Source organism: Macrobrachium nipponense, chromosome 4 (genome assembly GCF_015104395.2).
Source record: "Macrobrachium nipponense isolate FS-2020 chromosome 4, ASM1510439v2, whole genome shotgun sequence".
Classification (NCBI taxonomy): Eukaryota; Metazoa; Arthropoda; class Malacostraca; order Decapoda; family Palaemonidae; genus Macrobrachium; species Macrobrachium nipponense.
Window position 1 is genome coordinate 132,275,628 of NC_061100.1, and position 18,255 is coordinate 132,293,882.

The window sequence follows — 18,255 nt, forward strand, 5'->3', positions numbered from 1 at the left end:
ATCCTTTGAGACATCCAAGATACCTCAGGCGAGGCCTCCCCTTCTTGGAACCTGGATTAGTACCCTTAGACTGTTTAATGTCGAGTCCTTTCGAACCGCTACATGAAGCGTCTCTTAGGAACTTGACTAAGAAGGCTCTTTTCCTAACTGCTCTGGCGACGGCGAAGAGAGTTAGCGAAATTCAAGCCATTTGTAAGAGAGTGGGCTTCAAAGGGGACAATGCTGTCTGCTCTTTGAGTCCCACTTTCTTAGCAAAGAATGAAAACCCTTCGAACCCTTGGCCAAGGAGCTTTGAAATCAAGGGTATGACAAGCCTTGTGGGCCAAGAACCTGAGAGAGTCCTGTGCCCTGTCAGGGCTCTAAAGTTTTATGTCCACAAGACTAAAGAAGTACGAGGTCCCTCAGATAATCTCTGGTGTCGTTAAACGACCCGATATACCGTTATCCAAGAACGCTTTGGCGTTCTTTCTGAGGGACGTCATTAAAGAGGCTCATTCGTCTTCCACACAGATCGATTTGAGCCTCTTGCGAGTGAAAGCTCACGAGGTCAGAGCTGTTGCAAACCTCGCTTGCCTTCCAAAGGAACATGTCGATCAAGGACATCCTTGACGCCACTTTTTGGAGGAGCAATTCAGTATTCGCACCTCACACTTACTTGAGAGATGTGAAGAACATATACGGTGAACCTGTTTTTGTTGTTCTCTTGGGCCATACGTTTTTCTGCAGACACAGTCTTGGGGGCTGGAAGTAGCTCTCCTCCCTATCCCTTAGTTAGGTTTAGGTTAGTTTTAGTGATGTGTTTTTTGGTTGTGGTGAGGCTTTGGTGAAGACCTCCCATCTTTTAGCTTAGTGTTCAGGGGGTCTTTGTTAGTTGGTCAGGTGGTGGTCAGTTGCTTCGTTGCCCTCATTTGTATGGCTCTATGCTCTTGTCACATTGAGGTCACGTCCCCCGTTGACAGAGCATTCAGAGCGCACCAGCACTACAGGTCTCCACCTGGCTGGCAACTCTGATTAAGCACAAGCAGGCTGTAGTGACAGTAATCACAGAGTCTACTTTGCTAACAGGTGAGGAACCAAGGTGTATATCATCTACTTAATTTAAGTTTCCTACAAATCCTATTCTGTCTCTTCCCACCATCCGAAGGTGGGATTCAGCTATATATATATCTGCCAAGTAAGTCTCATGAACAAAATGTTATTGTTATAATACAATTAAGTTTGTTCATACTTACCTGGCAGATATATATAATTAAGTGCCCACCCACCTCCCCTCAGGAGACAGTGGCACTGATAAAATATGAATAGAAAATGGGAATGGTTCCTGATATCCGCCTCCCAGCGGCGGGAATGGGTACTACCACCTGGCCACCCACTGCGTGTGCCGCGAGTTTTGAAATTCTGTCGGACTTCGGAGAATACAGCTATATATATATCTGCCAGGTAAGTATGAACAAACTTAATTGTATTATAACAATAACATTTTAGCGCGTAGGCGTCGCCAACACTGGTGGTGATGATGTCATCTCCCTCCACTCGCGGGAGAACCAGGTACAACTGCCCAGGTGAATCCAATTCTTTTCCTGCCGGCGTCCGGTGAACATCGGTGGTCGGTGCGGTTGGATGACTTTGCTTCGCTTTTTTCTTGTGGATTTGATCTTCGGAATTGGTGAAGTACTCTTTTTTGGCGTTGTTGTTATTTTGCTTATTATTTAGGTGTTGCCATGTCGGATTCTAGTCCGTCGGGAGTTAGGTTTTGCATCTCAGGATGTAAAACTAGATTATCCAAGTTAGAGTATGATTCTCACACTAAATGCGTTAAGTGTAGGGTTTGTTCAGGTTTGTTCAGCAGATCGAACATGTAACGAGTGTAGTGATTGGACTGATTCTCAATGGAAGTTTTTTAGTTCATACTCGGAGAAATTAGCTAAAGACAGAATTAGAAAAGCAACGCTTAGGGAAAGTAGGCTTAGCTCTCCTTCGTCTTGCGATGCATCTGTTCCTTCTGTTTCTCCTCAAATTGTTATGTCTCCTTTAACTGCACCTCCTATTCCTCCTACTAATCCCACTTCTCCGGCTTCCCGTGTAGTTTCTTCCGACACCATTGCCAGTCTGGAATCGAGGTTAGATCAGAAATTTTCGGTACTAGCGAATACGGTTTTGCAACTTGGTAATGCAGTTAAGACGTTTTTGGAGAAAGCGGCTTCAGGTAAGAGTGTAGTTGAGGGTGCGTCTGTCTGTCCTGACACGTCTCCTAGACAAAGGTCACTGTCCAGCTCCCCCGCACCGGGGAGAAGACATACCGGAAGTCCAAGGGAGTCGATCGGGATTTGCCCACAGACAGGCGCCTCTCTTGTTGAGCCTGTTGCGCCTCAACAGGGCTCGGTTAAGCGTTGGAAAGGGGTTGCGGTCAGACGCCTTTCGAATGATTCAAGCGATTCGTCTCCGGTCGCGCGGCGCTCTTGGCGAGATTCGCCCGTTTCGCGTCCCTTAAAGAGGCGTTCAGGCGCTGATTCTTCGCCTCCTCCAGTCAAGCGGTATAAGGAGCCTGAGAGTAGGGTTGCGCCTTTTTCGGCTCCATCTACTAGTAGAGATTGTGGTTTTAGCGCTGTAGCTAGCAGTTCTAAGGGTGTTTCTTTAGGCGCTTTCTCGTCTGTTACGCCTGATGCGCCTGTTTTGCCTCGAATTTCGGCTGCTCCGAGCGAGGCGCAAGTAGTTTTTCCGCCTCCTGCTGAACATTTAGGCTCTTCCAAGCCTACGTTAACTGTTTTTGATTCTCCCTCTGGCGCCTTTGCGCAAGCAGTTAGAGATGTTAACCAACTGGATGAATGAGTCCAAGGGTGGTTCGAAACCTTCAGATCCGGTTGTAGTCCCGTCTACTTCTTCGGCGGTATCGGAGAATGAGGAAGAAGTAGAGGAGGAGGATTCACATCACCTCTCGTGTTATTCACGTCTCCTTAGGTTTCTTCTGGTATCTTATCCAGATTATTTTGAGAAAGCGGCTCCGCGCTCCCCTACTTCGACTTTTTTGATGAGGAGGAAAACTTCAGACCCTCTCCTCCCAAAACTTGTTCTATCTAAAGCGGTTAGACATTCGTTGAAAGAGACGGAGAAATGGATGTCAATGAAAAGAGACTTAGGAAAGGCGCTTTTTGCTTACCCTCCCTCTAAGTTACTCCGTAAGAGGTATAGGTTTTATGTAACTGGGGAAGCTCCTTCTCTGGGAGTTTCTGCCTTCTCCTAGGGAGACTTCTCCAGTTTAATCGACTCCTCTAGAAGATCTGCTTTCACCGCAGCGAAAGTTTTCTTTACAGCGCCTGAGTTGGACCACGTTGTAAAGAACCAATTTAAACTTTTGGAAGTCTTTAGCTTCCTTGATTGGACTATTGGCGCTTTAGCGGCCAAGATCGAAGAACTGTCCTTTCCTTCTTTCTTTCCAGGACGTTAGCGGAGGATTGGATTGGTGTTCTGTCCTGTGCGGACAAATCCATTAGGGATGGATATGATGAGTTAGCTTCGCTCATTGCCTTTGGTACCCTTAAGAAAAGGCAACTTTGGTGCTCCTTTGCTTCTAAAAGGGTTACTTCCCAACAGAAGTCTGCTCTCTTGTTTGCTCTTTTTGTGAAAGATAACCTCTTTCCAGACGATGTAGTGTTGTCAATTTCGTCTGCGCTAGATAAGAAATCTACTTCGGATTTACTCGCACAGTCTACTTACTAAGAGACCTAAAGCTCCTTTGGAGACTGTTCCTTCGGTTTCTCCTCTGGCCCAAGCGCCTTTTCGAGGGAGAAAACCCAAGCGCTTCTTTCGGCCGAAGTCGAATTTGCGACCTCAGTCTAAGACCTCGGCCAAGGTTAACAAACCTTCCAAATGAAAGCTCGGTTCTTCATGCACCAGTGGGAGCCAGGCTGGCTCTGTTTTGGGAGGAATGGGAAAACAGAGGAGCAGAAGCCTGGGTAGTGCAAGTACTCAAGTTCGGCTATCGTATTTCTCTCGTTTCACCTCCCTCGCTCTCACCTGTGCCAATTCCATTCCAGGCATACTCTCCGGGCTCAGACAAATTTCTGGCGCTAGCCACAGAAGTGGAAGCGCTTGTTCTTAAAGAAGCGATAGAACAGATAGAAGGGGATTTTCCTCCAGGCTTTTACAATTGCCTTTTTGTAGTTCCCAAGTCATCAGGGGGCTGGAGGCCGGTTTTGGATGTGAGCGCCCTGAACTTGCATGTCCAGAAAACAAAATTTCATATGGAGACCACTCGGTCGGTTCTGGAGTCCATCAGACAGGGGGATTGGATGGTTTCTCTGGACATGCAAGACGCTTATTTTCACATTCCGATACATCGCGAATCTCGGAAGTACCTGAGGTTCATGTTCGAAGGCAAGGGGTTTCAGTTTCGGGCGCTTTGCTTCGGACTGGCGACCGCTCCTCAAGTTTTCACCAGGGTTCTATCCCCGATAGGAAGCTGGCTGCACATATTAGGAGTAAGAATCTCCCTCTATCTGGACGATTGGCTTCTCCGGTCGGAAATCAGAGAGTCGGTGCATGAAGGACCTTGGAACAACTCTGATCTTGCCAGAAAGTTAGGAATTCTGGTCAACAAACAGAAGTCCCAGTTGGTTCCATCTCAGAGCATCCTTTATTTGGGGATGACTCTGAATGCTCAAGTTTTTCGGGCTTTTCTGTCCCCGAAGAGGGTCCAAGGCTGTCTGGAGACAGTTCAGGAGTTCTTGGACAAAAAGGTAAGTTCTGCCAATCAGTGGATGAGGCTCCTGGGCAAATTGATGTCAGTGGAGAAATTTGACGTTGGGAAGACTGCACATGAGACCTGCAGTTTTTCCTGAGAGCCTCTTGGTGCAGGAAGACGCAACCAGACTCGATTACCTTTCCTGTCACAGATCAAATGAAAGAGGACCTAAGGTGGTGGCTCTCTCGAGCAAGGTTGGAAGAAGGGTTAGATTTACGACCCATCCTCCCGAACCTACAGTTCTTTTCCGACGCATCGGACACAGGTTGGGGAGCCCTGCTGGGAAATCAACGGACTTCAGGAGCTTGGTCGGAGAAGGAGAAGAAGTTCCACATAAATGTAAAGGAACTTTTAGCAATTTTCCTGGGGCTCAGACAGTTTCGGAGCTTAGTAGAAGGTCAGGTAGTGGCAGTGCATTCCGACAACTCCACGGCTCTCTCGTATGTGCGGAAACCGGGGGGGACTCAGTCTTTCTCTCTATACGAGTAGCCAAGGATCTCCTCCAGTGGTCAAACGAAGCGAAGGTTCAGCTAGTCCCGAGATTTGTTCCGGGAAAGATGAACGTCCTGGCGGACGAGCTAAGTCGTCAACAGCAAGTGTTACCTCTGGAGTGGACTTTGGACAACAAGGTTTGTCAGAAACTTTGGCGCCTTTGGGGACGACCGTCCATAGACCTGTTCGCGACATCAAGGAACAACCGTCTTCCTCTCTTTTGTTCTCCAGTTCCAGACCCTCTAGCTTGGTCGGTGGACGCAATGCTGTTGGATTGGTCGGGTCTGGAAGCTTATGCATTCCCTCCGTTCGGTCTAATAAGAGAGGTGCTGAACAAGTTCATGTCGCACAGCAATGTAACACTAACGTTAATCGCTCCCTTTTGGCCCAGGAAAGAGTGGTTCCCGGACCTTCTCCAGTTTGTTAGTAGACTTCCCCAGACTTCTTCCTCCAGAGAAGTGGCTTCTCAAACAACCTCACTTCAAGAGGTTCCACCAAAACTTGTCCGCTCTAGCTCTGACAGGGTTCAGACTGTCCGGAATCTTGTCAGAGCGAAAGGGTTTTCAAGAAGAGCTGCAGAAGCTATTGCTCGTTGTAGGAGAGAGTCTTCTAACAAACTCTATCAAGGGAAGTGGAGAATCTTCAGAGAGTGGTGTAGAAGTGCTAAAGTCTCTACTTCTGCGACCTCTTTAACGGAAATAGCAGATTTTCTTCTATTTCTTAGGAACTCTAAGAAACTGGCTCCTTCGATGATCAGATATAGACCATGCTTTCTTCGTTTTTGCGACATCGAGGTTTGGATATTTCCTCCAATACAGATCTGTCGGACCTCATTAGGTCTTTCGAAACCACTAAGCTCCCGCAGGATACAGTGGCTTGGAACTTAGATGTGGTGCTTAAGTTCCTCATGGGGCCACCGTTTGAGCCTTTGAAGTCAGCTTCACTCAGGAACTTGACTAAGAAGGCACTTTTTCTTATTGCACTAGCTTCTGCTAAGCGTGTCAGCGAATTGCACGCTATAGACAAAAGAGTCGGTTTCTCTCAAGGCAATGCTGTATTTTCGGTATCTTTGACCTTTCTAGCCAAAAAACGAGAATCCATCTAATCCGTTGGAGAGGAGTTTTGTGGTAAGGAACTTATCTGATTTGGTTGGACATGAGGAGGAAGAAAGGCTCTTATGTCCAGTCAGGGCTATCAAGCAGTATCTGTTTGCCACTAAGGGTATTAGAGGACAATCTTCTAAGCTCTGGACCTCGGTTCAAAATCCCTCTCGTCCTCTTTCTAAGAATGCTATATCGTTCTTTATTAGAGAGCTTATCAGGGAAGCTCACTCGCAGTCCGAGAACGACAATCTTTCCGTTCTGAGAGTTAAAGCTCACGAGGTTAGAGCAGTGGCAACTTCTTTAGTATTTAGAAAGAATTTATCTTTAGCTTCGATTCTTCAGAGCACGTTCTGGAGATCGAATTCGGTTTTTGCGAGTCATTATCTCAAAGAGATAGAAACGGTTTTCGAGAATTGTAAAACGTTAGGTCCGGTGGCGGTTTCTGGCATGGTGTTGGGAGAAACGGCACAGGGGTCGTCACCTCTCTGCTAACTTTTCACCTTGAAATAGGTTGTCGCGTTCAAGGGAAGCTGGGGGTACTGAGTACCTGGGATACTCACCAGTCTGTTAGGTCAGATTTTATAATGGTTGGGTATATATGTTTTTAAATCTGGTGTTGGTGACAAATGTTTTGTATGATTGAATTTCTGGTCTTAGCCCAGGGCAAGGGCAATCTTTGTTGTTGCTATCCTCCGTCAGTCAGCCTTGACTCGCTTGAACTACGGAAGGATTCCACTCCTGTAGAGGCTAACTTTGGTCAAATTCCAATTCCTCTACAATAGTAAGAAGAGCACCGACCAGAGGCAGTAACAGTCTGCTGTAGCTCTCTTACAAGGTAAGGTACAACAGACACCTTGAGTGTTTACTGGTATTGTAATAAATGTAACCATTTAGAAATACTAGTGGTCCACTGAATCCCACCTTCCCATAAATGTGTAATCAGCTGTATAATTGTTCGGTAAGACACTACAATAAAAATGAAATTTTCATTATTAAAATGAAGTTTTATTGTATACTTACCAAACAATTATACAGCCGTGATTTCCACGAGCGGCAGGAGACTAAATTCAAATTTAGCGCGTAGGCGTCGCCAACACTGGTGGTGATGACGTCATCTCCCTCCACTCGCGGGAGAACCAGGTACAACTGCCCAGGTGAATCCAATTCTTTCTGCCCGTCCGTCCACCTAAGGGGAGGAGGGTGGGTATAATCATAATTGTTTGGTAAGTATACAATAAAACTTCATTTTAATAATGAAAATTTCATTTTACCGCTGGTGGGCAATCATTTAGGGGGTTCATGGTAGGGAGGGATGGGGTACTGAATGACACCTGTAATGGGATGTGATCGTAGCCCGTTGCAAGATCATAGCGAATATTGCAGGTCATAATAGAATCATGAAGTTGTGGAGATGTGATGCAGTGGTCCAGCCAGGAGGTTGTAATAGAGTCTGCTTTATTATGTACATATGAATAGGAGGAGGGAGGGAAGAGCATTACATCGCTAATTTGGAGAGCATGATTTTGACAGAAGCGAGTAAGTTCATTATAAAATTGTTTTGTGGGGTGAGAATTAAGGTCCCCGATTATACAAATACGATCATCAGGAGAATCATGAATAATACTGTGTAACTCCCCTAGGATCATGCAGTAATGATCAAAATTATTGTTATTTTCCCATGGCATATAAACATTAATAATTAGGATTTTAGAGTTCCCTACTGTCACTTGAAGCCCCAGCAGTCTGTCACTCCTGTAGGTCATCACCTTTATCATATTGTCTAACAATTTGTGCCACAGGAAAGAAAGGCCCCCTTTCGGGCGACCGGCTATGATTTGATCTGTAACTTGCATCGATGAAGTCGAGAAGGTTCTGAAGTCTTCATGAATTGAATTGCAGATGGTTAGGTCATGTGGCCAGAGGAGCGTTTCTTGCAATGTGATGATGCCTTTGAAGTTTTTGCAGAACATGTTTAGGAGAGGAATGTTCCGCTTGAGGCCAAAAATATTCCAAGAGATTATGTTTAATGTATCCATGGCTACTCACGAAGATGGGAGATGAATGCGGTGATCATTTGGGTGGATGGGGGTTAGCCAGGGGGAGTGGGCAATCACTCGCTGTGGGGGTTGACTGGCACTTGCGGTGGAATGACCCTGGTTGGAGTGTCAGTAAGTTCCCATGGGGTTGGTTGATCCCGGATTAGTTTATATCTTGAAACTAATATATTAGGACTGAAATTCTCGCCTTTAAGAACGTCGAGGTGTTGAATAGGCAGGTAATCCTGCAAGCCACTTTATGTTTACTTCTGCATGGGAGTTCGTGAGAGATGAGTGGGTCAGAGCTAGTGAGAAACAAGAGCCTGAAAAAAAAAACCTAAATCCAACCTAATATGCCATATGATTTTTGTAAACAAATGTGTTTCGGTCAATTACTGCTAGTTGACGTTGGTGGCGTTGTTGTTTAAAGCCAGCTCACTCTGCTGCTATTGTTTTGATCAACTGCACGCTTGTACAGGAATATTACCTTAGATTTTGTGGCTTTCTGTACTGCATTTTTATTCAATCATGGGTCTAAGACAGCCATTGGCAGACAAGCAGAAAATGAAAATGGTATGAAGAACCACAGTTGAACTTAAGGGGGGAGATTATTGAAAAATATGTAAGAAGCATTTGTGTGATTGATGTAGCATCTTATTTTTAATATTTTATTAATTTACTGTTAAAATTAGGCTCGTTTTTCTATGTTTTATTATTAACAACAAGTTTTGTGCCTACCCAGTACGGTACATACTATACCTAGACTAGCCTATGGCGCTTGGTCAGTTATCAGTAATATGGCCACATTGGATGTAGGCCAGTTTTTTATACAGTATACATTTGAAAATTAAAAAAAGGACGTCTAATACAATATCTTATTTAATTCTGAACGTATTTAATTGTAATGTTTTGTATAAGAAGGCAAGGTTAGGGTAAAAACAGGTGGTCAAGAACAGATTAATACATTTTCATTCATTTCTTATGGGCTTCTACTGTACACTGGAGTTCGTGATGGGTCTAACATTACCTATTCAGACAAAACTGTAATTCTGCACTGTATGAAAAGGATTATTTTCAGTGAGGATGTTTATTTTTGTCCCAGTTTTGTAGGCTGCTTTACATGAGCAATAGACTAATCTTTTTAGTATAAGTTATCCTTTTATTTTGAGTTGTATGGTCTTTGTGATAAGTGTGTATTATTCCCCCAGGAATTTTAAAACTTCACATTTAGCCTAGTGTTTTAGAAATATTATAGAAATTTTATTATTGTATACATCTTTATTTCAGATAATAGGAAGAAACGAATCTTCAAAAGAAGTGAACATGCCACCATTTAAACAAGTATTAGGATTACAAGAAACTGCACTAAATCATGTGTCACTCATTCTTCGGAAACTCTGCTGTGATTGCACGATTTTTAAAAAGGATATCAAATTTGTGGTAGATTATTTTGATATCCTTTTACCCCCTCAAATTCAGTCTGCGATATGTGAAAGGTTTTTACAAGACTCTCATAGGGTAAGCATTATTTTACTGTATTTACACTGATATCATCACAAACACATCACCTATAGATACAGTAGGCCACATTTGTGGTATTTTAAATTGCAGTGTATTATTTTGACAAAAGATGAAAAGTAGCAGTAGGTCCATGCTTGTCTACTATCAATATCCATGCAAATTTCTCAGGTTATACAAGCCAAATTTCTTGTAAAGTAATGAGTTGTATGTGAAAATATTCAATTTTAAGTAGAGAAAAATAGAAGATCTTTTTACACAAACCCTTTACTTTATGGTAGCCTAATCTGGGGTAGCAGTAATCTCCACACATGTATCAGAAGAGGAGGAAATCATACACATACATATATGTATATAATACTAAAACTGTGTAAGTTGTGTGTTTTAACCCTTAAACGCCGAAGCGGTATTTTAAAAATCATCTCCCGTATGCGGGCGGCGTTCGCGAGTGAGCGCCGAAGTGGAAAAAAGGTTTTTTTCAAAAAATCACAGCACGCTTAGTTTTCAAGATTAAGAGATAATTTTTGGCTCCTTTTTTTTTTGTCATTGCCTGAAGTTTAGTATGCAACCATCAGAAATTATAAAAATATCATTATCATATATCAATATTGGGATATATGACAGTGCGAAAAAAATTTCATATATAATTATACAAATGGCGCTGAGAGCAAAACGGTTAAAGCTAACGAGTTAATTTGTTTTCGTTGTATTTTACACTACATTGCGATCATTTTGGTATATAACACATTGTAAAACGATCAAGGCAACACAGAGAAAATATTATCACAAAATGATGCATGAATTCGTAACACTCAGACGTAAAAAAAAAGCTGTTTTCAAAAATTTACCATAAATTGAAATATTGTGCTAGAGACTTCCCGTTTGTTGCAAAACGAAGGTAATTGATTGAATATTACTAGACTGTAAGTGTTGTAGCTTACAATTGCAGTTTTCGACCATTTGGGTCGAGTTAAAGTTGACCGAAGGACGAATTTTTTCTATTTATCGTTATTTATATGAAAATATTTCAAAACTCATAAAAGCTACAACCATAGGTTGTTTATTGTTGTATTCTACATAAAATTGTGCACATTTTCATATATAAAACTTTATGTAACGGCTAATTTAAAATGGTGGAAACATTACGACAATCGGACAAAAAAATGTCAGTTTTTTTTCGGAAGAGTTACTGCGCGGATGTAAGGAAAATGTTTTTTTTATATATAAATTCACCATAAATCGAAATATTGTGTGCTAGAGACTTCCAATTTGTTGCAAAATAAAGGTAAATGATAGAATATTACTAGAATGTAAGGTTGATATTTTGGCACTTATCGTTATTTATATGAAAATATTTCAAAACTGATAAAAGCTACAACCTTAGGTTATTTTTAGTTGTATTCTACATGAAATTGTGGACATTTTCATATATAAAACTTTATGTAACGGCTAATTTAAAATGGTGCAAACATTACGACAATCGGACGAAAAAAGGGATTTTGACGAAGGAAAAATCTATTTCTGGGTGATTGGCTCGTGTCGCCCTATGAAAGTATCCTTAATATCATTCTTTCTAGGTAAAATTAGCCTAAAATTACCAGAGAAAAACAAAATTAAGAAAATGTCAGTAAAACTGACTCGCTCACTCTTAAAAAGAAGTGTCGGTATGATAAAGGGGCGAGTGTGGAACACTACCACGAGCCAAACACCAATTAGAACTTCCTATCAGAATCCCCCCAAGAGAGAGCTGATCCCAACGGGCGATGCAGCCTCTACTACTACTACTAGAGGACGCCACGGACAGCAGCGCCCCTAGCGGACATCCTTAATTAAAACAGTTAAATACATCTTGTCCTGCAAGGGGGGGAAAACAAACCATAAAAAGGGGGGGTTTCATAGGGCGACACGAGCCAATCACCCAGAAATAGATTTTTCCTTCGTCAAAATCCCTTTTCTGGGCTCAGCTCGTGTCGGCCTATGAAAGTATCCTTAATATCATTCTTTCTGGGCTCAGCTCGTGTCGGCCTATGAAAGAGTACCAGAGAAACAGACAAGATGGAAAAAAAGGAACAATGAAAAACAATTTAAAATGATGGATATAATATAAGTAAATCAATTACAGCATACAAATTAAGCACTTAAACTAACTTATTTTAACAGTAAAATAATAAAATGTTAGTAATCTTAAAGTACTTAAATGGTAATTAAAGTAAATTACAGAGATGCATGTAAAATAAGGAAAAATTGGGATTTACTTAACAAAAATACAAAATTATAAAATATATACACCCATGTGTCCTACCCTAGCATAAAAATAAGGGTAGGTACACTGAAATCCATCATCAATACAAAAATTCCAAAATATATACAAACACATTGTGACTGAAGTTCATCATAAACATAAAATGGTGAATATATACAAACATATTGTGTCCTACCCTAGCATAAAAATAAGGGTAGGTACACTGAAGTACATTATCAGTACAAATGTGGATGTCCCTAGCAAAAAAATAAGGGACAATCCACTATATGATACAACGGCTAAGGCTATGATGTTTGAGTAGCCTGACGAAAGGGTGAGGCATGTTGGTTGATGTAGGTAGAAAGGAGACCTGGATCTATACTACAACTATTAAACAGTATCAGAAACGGATCTATTTCCCGCTGCTACTGCTGAAAACTTTAAAGATTCCAAGGACTTTAAATAATGCCGTTTAAAGACTGTCGGGGATTTCCATCCAGTATACTTTCTAAGATCCTCAAAGTTCATATGTTGGAAATAATTAATTGAGGTGGCTACTCCCCTGATATCATGTGCTTTTGGGAATGACTCAGGGTTGGCTTGTTTAATGAAGTAAAGGATTTGCTGTCTAATGCCTTTAACTGATAAAGTACCACCTTTTTCTCTCATGAAGAGAGCACCTGAGGATCTAGAAGAAGTACGAGATAGAAAGGCTCTTAGAGTTGATACTGGGCAGAGAGAAGGATCCTGTGGAAGTGGGATAACCTTCCAAGGGGCCCACCTTGCAAGAGGATCTTCATTTTTGGCTAAAAAGCTACGATCCGGAGCAAGTAGAACTTCTCCTGATGGGAGGAATTCCACATGACCCGCATCCCTGGATAGAGCCGACAGTTCTGAAATTCTAGCTCCTGAAGGCTAGGCTTAATAAGAATAATGTCTTCCTCAGGAGCATTATGAATGTACAAGATGAGTTGTCAGTATCTGAAGCTAGTTTGAGGACGTCATTTAAGAACCATGAAACTGTAGTAGGCCTCTGGGAAGGTCTAAGTCTAGCACAGGCTTTAGGGATAGATGTGAAATAAGATTCAGTCAAATCTATCTGAAAACCTACTTGAAAGATTTTCTTCAAAGCCGATTTATGAGTGGTAATCGTGCTAGCTGCTAAACCTTTTTCAAATAAGGATCTGAAAAAGGATATAGCCAAATTAACTGTCATGGTTGTAGTGTTCGATTCTCTCAAGAAAGATGCTAATTTTTTAACAGCTGAGTCATATTGTCTAATGGTTGACTCTCTCTTATCTGATTCTAGGAAGAGAATATTCTGTGGATCAATGTCAGCATCTTTATTAGCCGCAAACTTCATGAAGTCCATAAAGTTAGGGTCTGGAGAGTTCCTGAGGAAGCGAACACAGTCCTCATTTGTACTGATTGTGATAGTTTGGGATTGGGGATCCGTTGAGGTCGGAGACCCCAATTCCAAGAGAAGAGGATACCAGTTGCTCTTGGGCCAGTCCGGTGCAATCAGAGCTACTATCCCTTTGAAAGACCTTAGTTTGTCTAGGACTTTCAAGAGAAGATTCACTGGAGGAAAAACATAAATTCTCCTCCACTGATTCCAATCTAACGACAGGGCGTCCGTGGCATAAGCCAGAGGGTCCAGGTTGGGGGCCACATAGCAAGGGAGCTTGTGGTTCGCTTGTGAGGCGAAGAGATCCACTTGGAGACCTGGGACTCTCCGGCTTACCCACTGGAATGACCCGACGTCCAGAGACCACTCTGATTCCAGAGGAACTGACCGGGACAGAGCGTCTGCTATCACATTTCTTACTCCTGCCAGGTGAGTGGCAGACAGATGCCATTTGTGTTTGTTTGCTAATGCAAAGATGGCTATCATGACATGGTTCACATGTTTGGATTTGGACCCTCCTCTGTTGATGCAATGAACTACCACTGCACTGTCCAAAACTAGCCTTAGATGAGACTTCTTCGGGGGAAGCAGTCTCTTCAGAGTAAGAAATACTGCCATTGCTTCCAACACGTTTATGTGGAGCTGGCGAAATTGAACTGACCAAGTCCCCTGAACCTGTTTGAACTGAGAGTATCCCCCCCACCCGGACAGGGATGCATCCGTGTGAATGGTTAGCACTGGGAGGGGATATTGAAGGGGTACTTTCTTGGCTAAGTTTCTTTACTTTTTGACCAAGGCCGTAGTTGGTTGCGAAGGATCTGTGGAATTACTGACAACTTGTCTCGATATTTGGAGTTTGCTTTTGACCGCCAAATTCGATTTATATCTTTCAGCCTTGCTTTCAGAAGGATATCTGTTACCGAAGCAAACTGAAGAGACCCTAGGATTCTCTCCTGGTTTCTTCTTGACGTTTGTTTGCATTTGAGGAATTGCCTGACAGATTTTGCTATTTCCTTCCGTTTGGCCAATGGAATTGATAGATTGTGGGAAGACAAATCCCATTGGATTCCTAGCCACTGAAAACGAGATTCCGGAGTAAGTCTGGATTTCGTTTTGTTTTATCTGGAACCCCAGATGTTCCAGAAAGTGAACTACCTTTTTGGTAGCTTCGAGACATTCCTCGACTGTTGGTGCCCAGATCAACCAATCGTCGAGGTATGCCGCTACCATGATTCCCTGAGCTCTCAATTGTTGTACAACCACTTCTGCTATCTTTGTGAATACCCTGGGGGCTACATTCAGACCGAAGGGCATCGCTTTGAATGAGAATGTCTGATTTCCTAGCCTGAATCCTAGGAATGGGCGGAAGTGCCTGGCTATAGGGATATGATAGTATGCGTCTGTAAGATCGATGGAGCATGTGACGGCTCCACGCGGAAGTAAGGTCCTTACTTGCGAGAGGGTAAGCATCTTGAACTTGTCGCAGCGAATGAAAGAGTTTAGCTTTGACAAGTCTAAGATTACCCTTCTTTTTGTTGAGCCTTTCTTTGGCACGCTGAATAAGCGCCCTTGAAATTTTAGATGTTTGACTCTCGCAATAGCTCCTTTCTGAAGGAGTTCTTCCGCGTAATCTATCAATTCCTTTGACGGTACCTGATGAAATGATTTGATTGGAGGAGGATCTTTGATCCAACTCCAGCCTAATCCTTTGGACACTATGCTCTGTGCCCAATTGCTGAACCCCCACCTGTGGCGGAAGAGGAACAGCCTCCCTCCTACCTGGGGAGCCTCATTGCTGATGGGCGGGTTGGCCACCACGCCCTCCTCTGAACTGTCTACTCCTCGTGCCCCTTCCTGCGCCACGCTGACGAAAGTAACCTCTCGCCCTACCTCTCGGTTGAGAGTAGCCTTGAGCCTCATAAGCAGGGTTGAAGGCCGGCGAGATAGCGTAGGAAGTGGATGGTTGAGATTGCTGGGGCACCAGGAGGAAAGGTTGGTTCTGCTTAGAGGTGGAAGGTTGTCCCTGTTGGGTAACTGGGACTGCCTGCACAAATTGCTGCTGTTGCTGGAGTTTTTTATAATGGCTGGAACCTCTTACCAGCCTTCTTTGGTTTCTTGCCAGCAGTGGGAACGGATTCCTGTTTCCTCTTTGAGGAAAATACCCCACCTAGCTCTAAGGCTCTGGTTGAGTCTAGCAGCTTCGTGGTGGACCTCGTTCACTGCGGACTCTGGGAAGAGATCCGCTCCCCACATGCTTGCAGCCAAGAGTCTATTAGGCTCATGCCTGATTGTGCACTCTTGTAGGACATGCTTCCGGCAGTTCCTCCTAGCCTGGAAGAAGTCAAAAGCGTCCGTTAGAACCGTCTGAAACTGAGATTTCGCCAGAATCTTGAACAGCGGTTCCGTAGCGTAGGAAAGGGCAGCCATTTCTGTGATGATGAGGGAATTGAGGGACCTGCCAAACCTAGTTCGCGCATCGAACTCTGCCTGGATTAGGGAATCCGGCAGCCTAGGTAATTTCTCACCGAACTGGTCCATGGCGCAGTCCGGCTTGAGTTTACCCAGCGTGAATGTAGCTGGCAAGTTTTCCCACAATTCTCCGAAGGCGGGGAAGAGCGGAGAAGTAGACTCCGCCTCCCTCAACTGTGGAATGGGCTCATCCTTGAGGACTGCCTGAAGGGACTTCTCCACTAATTTCGTGGCGAACGGAAGAGAAACCTCCTCTTCCGTCGCGAAAATAGTGAAGGGACTCTTGTAGGCCTGGAGTTTAGTGTTAGTACACTCCCAGTCCTCAAGGCAGTGAACCCATTCCCGCTGGGCGTGATCTCTACTATAAAGAACTGACTCCTTAGAGATTTTGTCTTCTCTCGTCAGAGCCGTTGGCGTCAGCCTAGCATACCCGATGAAAGGCTGCGTCAGACCCGGAGGGTAGAACTCGAAGTCCTCAATCCTTCGAGTTCCACACTCCGAGATAGAAATCATTCCGTCCTTGAATGGAGCGTAGGCAGCTACTCTCCATGGGTTCTCCATAGAGAAAGCTGGCAAGGAGTCATAAGGTGGAAGTTGAAGAATCCCCGTGCTAGATGCTGGGGAGACTGGGGAAGGAGCCTGAGCTAGCCCAGCTACTCGGTCCTCATTCTCTCTCATTCTATTAGAGAGATCCTGGATTGACTGTCCAGATTGAGACAGACTGTTTGATAATTGCGCAAACATCTGCTCGAACCGCGTTCCCAGTGCGGAGATTTGGGAGCCTACTAGCACGCCCACCTGTTCCATCACCCCTGCTGAGAAAGTAGAGGATCGAAGGTGCTGGTGCTTGCTACCCCTGCCGGCATAGCCGGAGTGGAAGCAGTGGAGGCGGGAGAAGGCAGTGACTCGGTGGGAGCGCGAGCCTTCTCCTTCGCAGCCTTGCTTCTGGAGCTCTTCGATTGGGAAGAGCCCGGCTTTGCCTTCACCGCATCGGCATAGGAAGTCGACGACTTCCTAGCCGAAGAAGACGAAGACGACTTCCTAGAAGTCGACTTAGATAAGGTCTTCGGTTCTCTCTTTCCCTTCTCCTTAGGAGGTACAGAGAGAGTAGGGAGGGCGAATAGGGATCTCGATCCACCCACAAAGCCTTGGAAAGAAGCGGAAGAAGAGGGGACAGGAGAAGATCCAGGAGCGCCCAAGGAAAGACCTTGGGCGCCCGACATACCTACCTCAACCAACAAATCCTCCCCACCTACCGCCATGGGCTCAAGGTTAAGGTCCAGGGCAGCGACGTCCGGGACCGACTCCTGGGAGGCTACGACCCCAAACGATTGCTGGAGGTCTTGCTGGATGGAGGCTATCAGTGGGGCAGCGGACAAGGGGTCGACGTAACCCGTCGACTTGCCCGCGGGGAAGATCTGGACGGCCAGCTTCCTGTCCAAAATGTAGGGCTGGCCCTTGGCGGCGTTCTTCCCAAAGCCGCCCACCCACGCTTTCAGGGTGGCGAGGGCGACTTCCCTCACACCGCTAGCCTGAAAGAAAGGTGAGATTAGCTGCCAATTGTGGAACGGGGTTAACAAACTTACGACTAGAAGTTGTTAGTAAAATCATAAGTAAGCCTATAATGGACTTACCCCATCTCCCAGCTGACCGACCAGGTCGTAGCATATGGCGCAGGCTTCAGGGTGCCAGACAATCGTCTCGTTGAACGACGTGGCACAAGGGGCGTGAGACCTGCACTCATCATGTCCACAGGGGTCGTAAAGCGTCGCGTTACAGGCTGGGACCTGGCAGTTGGTAGCCTGTAAGTGAAAAAGTACATGAGTACCAAGTAAACACTTACAGCCTAACATATGCTCCGCTGGTGCCGGAGCGATAAAGTTAGATAAAACCAGAGCCATGCCAAAATACGTGTGGTAACTAGGTTGGTATATAGGCTATGGCTCCGCCGATGGCGGAAGCACAAGAATCAACCAACTAGGAGTGGTGGTAATGGAAACCACGACGGAAAATGGCGGGGATGGTTGATAAAATAATAATAATAACACACAATTCATTGTAAAATATTGTATAATTAGGGTATATATCCTTAAAATAACAAAAATAAAACAAATTCTCTCCGCCCGTCTACTAGAAGAGTGCGTAGGTAAGGGGTAAGCTCCCTTCCGGTAGCGGGGGAGAGATAAATAAGGATATAGTAGGCAAGCAACCGACCACTAGTAGTACCCACCCTGCCCGCTAGCGGA

At 44.3% G+C, this 18,255-nt stretch overlaps 1 protein-coding gene across 2 annotated transcripts in view; it reads left to right on the forward strand.

Moving 5' to 3' along the window:
- LOC135211182 (uncharacterized) overlaps positions 1–18,255 on the forward strand; it is a 57,992-nt gene that overhangs the window by 34,491 nt on the left and 5,246 nt on the right. For both annotated transcript variants that reach the window (XM_064244396.1, XM_064244397.1), the window contains exon 3: positions 9,660–9,890. In XM_064244396.1, coding sequence (XP_064100466.1) covers positions 9,696–9,890 — 195 coding nt within the window. In that variant the 5' untranslated portion in view covers positions 9,660–9,695. The remainder of the gene's footprint in view (positions 1–9,659; positions 9,891–18,255) is intronic.